This window comes from Cephus cinctus, unplaced genomic scaffold (assembly GCF_000341935.2).
Source record: "Cephus cinctus unplaced genomic scaffold, Ccin1 Ccin1_scaffold2579, whole genome shotgun sequence".
Classification (NCBI taxonomy): domain Eukaryota; kingdom Metazoa; phylum Arthropoda; class Insecta; order Hymenoptera; family Cephidae; genus Cephus; species Cephus cinctus.
Window position 1 is genome coordinate 208,590 of NW_014334302.1, and position 3,856 is coordinate 212,445.

The window sequence follows — 3,856 nt, forward strand, 5'->3', positions numbered from 1 at the left end:
ACGCCATCTCCCGATGACACAGATCAACAACATCACCCACAGTTCACTCGATTCAACGTCGGCTACTCATTTTTATATTCTTCATCCGTTGAGGCATCTCTTTCTTAATCACAGCAGGAAAATAAAGTAATGGCACAATGAACAAATTGTTAAACAAAATTATATTCTCAGAACCCTAATCGAAATAAGAAACTGGAAACAATAATGGCATTGACTTTACATGTTCTTATCCACACTGTGAAAGTAAAAATATACTTATTACACACCGGTCAGCTGTGATATGTAAAAAGCTAAATTAATATAATATCGTATTACACTCATCATTATTTCACATGCGATAGCTGTATGAAAATGTAGGCAATTAAAAAAAAATATGAACGTTGTTTGTTCAGTCAACGCTATAAAGAAAGTTTGACCATTTTTACTGACGGCCGATAAACAAGGTTGCTGTCGGTATCACATAACCATAAGACCTTATTATGTCATATTCCGCTAGATGGATGCTCCTTGCGTGTTTGAAATCGGAAAGTAATGTGAGGAGGCAATTGGTAATTTTGATTTGCGCCACTCTCACACGCGTGTGCATGTGTCGAAAATCCTTGATTCACAATTGGTTAGAAAAATTGAAAAATGGAAAAGCAAGAAAACAGATATGTTGAAATTGAAAATGATATATGAAATTGAAAGTAACATGATCGATAAGAAATGCTTGGGAAGCCGGCCTTGTGATTGATTTCATTTTCCAAAATACTCCTAACTGTAACTCTTAAAGGGTTGGAGATATTTTCTGTTTTACATTTGAACGTCACAAGCTGATATCAATTTAAGTTTGTCTCTCTCGATCATTCTAAGAAAGAAGACAATTGGTGGTATTCGTTTTATAATTGAATCAATCCGCTTTGTCCATACAGGAGAGAGTAGGGAGGGTGAAAAGACAAAAGTTCGATAGTACGAAACACGCAGAGTTCCAAATTGAGACACAACAAAGAAATCTAGAGTATAGCACCAACTGCTTGTAGATAGATAAAATAAAGTTAAGCGCACTCTAAACGCGTATATCGGCTTTCACCGAGCAGCCGCGCAGCAGGACCTACTGTGGGGTTCGAGGTTACCTCCTTCTTTGACTTTTCGACTTCTCGATTCTCCGATTTCTCGATACTTCGGAGTTCTCGCTCACTCACATTCTCTCTCCATTTTTCCATCGCGCCGCCATCATTGGTGTTCTCATTTCCATTCCTAATTACATTCAACTTCAACTTCCAATAGCGCCGGGCTGCGCGCTATGATATAATTCAATATATAATATGTATAAGAGGTAAGAAGAGAGATTCGACTTTTTTTTTATTCGTAATGAAAATTCCTTCCGACGATACAATCGAAGCATATTACTCGGGAAACATCAAGACATGTTAAGTCTTAGAAATACCTAGAAGAGAATCAAAAGAGAACAATGAAGATCTAAAAAGAAAAACAGTAGAGAGCAAAGCAAAATTAACAGTCAGTCAGTCAGTGAGTCAGTGAGTCAGTCAAAGTCGACGAACCGAGTCGGTTACGGATCCGCGCAAGTCGCGCGACTGCCCCTTTCTTTCACGATTGGACGCACTACCTTACCTTAGCACGTCCGCCGGCAGCAAGCGCCTCTGGGCTCCTGAGCAACGGCAACCCCGCAACCACAGCCGTCGGTTCCACCGTCTTCTGCGCAGTGACTGGCATCCGCCCGGGATCGGCCAGAAGGAGTCTTTTTACAAGTGAAGGGGCGTGGTGCGGATGGGCGAGGTGAAACACGCTGTGGTGAGATGGAGTTAGAGGAAGAGAATAAACGCCACGAGGACACAGAGTCTGAGTAGCTAGGGCGAGGAGGACTGGCTGGTTGGTTGGCTGGATGGTGGCTGCTTGGCGAGAGCGCGCTGGAAGCTACATTCGTCGCGCGACTCGAGCGCGGCAAGAGTTTCCTGCGCGAGCGCGTCTCTTCCAGCCTCTCTTAGTTTACCTTAACCTCTTTCACTCTTTGAATCTGCTGGAGTCTCTTTTGTGCCATTGCGAGAAGGCGAGCGGGCTTGGCATCGTCTGGTTTCTCGAGAGAAGGCTCCTCTATCGTCGACAGTGCGCGAAGCGTTTTCGTTTTTCACAACTGGCAGAGCTACTACGTGCTTCTTCGAATGGTTAATGTGAGTACCGCGTGCGTTCTCTTCCCTGCGATTCCGCTTGCGGCGTCGTGCCAGCGCGAGTGCGTGCCTGCTGTTGCCTGCGTATCCGTTGTCCTGCGTGCCTCTGAGTCTGCGAGTTAAGCAGTTGTGTGTTTTCATCTCGTCCGCGTGTCGTGTTAGTATTTCGGATTGGGTCCTATGGTATCGGATTAAATAGAACCGTAAGGGAAGAGGAGTTGAAGAAAATGACACTCCAAGTGTCATTCAAGTTACCTGAAAAAGAGAGAAGGCATCATCGTTCGTACGTAACCGATTGCGATTGTGGGGGGGGGGCTGTATTGAACACATGGTGGGCGTAATATATCGTGATCAAATGAGCGGACGCGAGTTGGGAAGGACTTTCTTCAGTTTAACTTTCTAGTAGAAATTGTGGCATAGCCCACAAGAGTCGTACTGTTACAGTCTCAAGGTTCGTGTTTAAAACCTAGATGGAACTTGCTGCAGGAATCTCGAGCGGTCGATCTAGCTTACCGAGCGTTGTGAACGCATCTTTATGCGAGTGAACGAACATCGGGAGGATGCGATGAACTCTGGAGAGACTCAAGGCCATCCGTACCTTCCGACCCCCTGTCATACCGCGCCTGTTGACCACACTGCTCGCTATCATATATACACAAGAAAATGAAAACGGTGCACCTCCTTTATTTCTTTTATTCCTTTTCTTTCCTCCTTCCTTCCTTCCTTCCTTGTTTCGTTCCGCTGTCACTGTGCATACGTCGAGCAGTATATCGTCGTGTGCTTCGAACGAGATGTGTACGTACGATGTTCGCTTGTGGAAAGGCGAGTCACGTCGAGGAATGTCGGATAAGGTGTTGCGACGAGAGGCACGAATTAGTATTCTGCGGTTGACATTCCTAGCAACACGTCCGTCCTGTCGTGCATGAGTCTTCTACCTCATTTGCTCCTTCCTAATTCTTTCGCAAGTAGATCTGACACGACACGCGAACGGACTTTCTCGACTTTACGCGTCTCGATTCGCTGCAGGAGACAACTTCTGAGTAGCTGGCTAGCTGCGACTCAAAGACAAGAGAACTCTCAAGGCCGCGGGGATCCAAGCGTAAAACTAGTTCAACCACTGGGATACATTGTCGGGAGCACAAGACTAGAATGCGTTGATCACAGAACAGGCACGTATTGCTATCTCTCCGTCTGTGAGTGAGTGAATTACGTGCAAAGAATACAACACCGTTGAAAGTCTAACTATTAATGGAGTGGAAAGAAAGCTGAAGAATCCTTTCGGCTACCTACAGCGCGACAATTCTGGCTTGAAAACTGGAAAACATCTTGAACTCTTTCAGGACGTGATGAGTGAGTACGAGCGAATTAAACGTTCGTGCTTCAAGCGCGGCGAGCTGTGGGAAGATCCCGAATTTCCAGCGACTCAGGCGTCTGTTTTCTACCATCAAACGCCGCCCTTTCAGTTTCAATGGAAGAGACCCAAGGTAAGCAATATTAATAATCGACTTCTAGTCGAATCTCATTGTCAAAGGAGATCGTGGATCACAAGACTAAATTTTGCTGTTTTTAGGAGCTTTGCAATCGCCCTATTTTTGTGAGCGATGCCCCGACACAATTCGATGTCATTCCTGGGAAAATGGGTAAGAGTGACAGAGAGAGAGAGAGAGAGAGAGAGGGAGTGAGTGAGTGGG

The 3,856-nt window shown here is 45.3% G+C and overlaps 1 protein-coding gene across 1 annotated transcript in view; it reads left to right on the top strand.

The window, feature by feature from the left end:
* The first annotated feature begins 1,583 nt into the window (after positions 1 to 1,583).
* Positions 1,584 to 3,856, top strand: part of LOC107274260 (calpain-C) — a 5,994-nt gene continuing 3,721 nt past the window's right edge. The window contains exons 1-3 of the mRNA XM_015753231.2: positions 1,584 to 2,168; positions 3,506 to 3,649; positions 3,736 to 3,805. Of these exons, the coding sequence (XP_015608717.1) occupies positions 2,160 to 2,168; positions 3,506 to 3,649; positions 3,736 to 3,805 (223 nt within the window). The 5' untranslated portion in view covers positions 1,584 to 2,159. The remainder of the gene's footprint in view (positions 2,169 to 3,505; positions 3,650 to 3,735; positions 3,806 to 3,856) is intronic.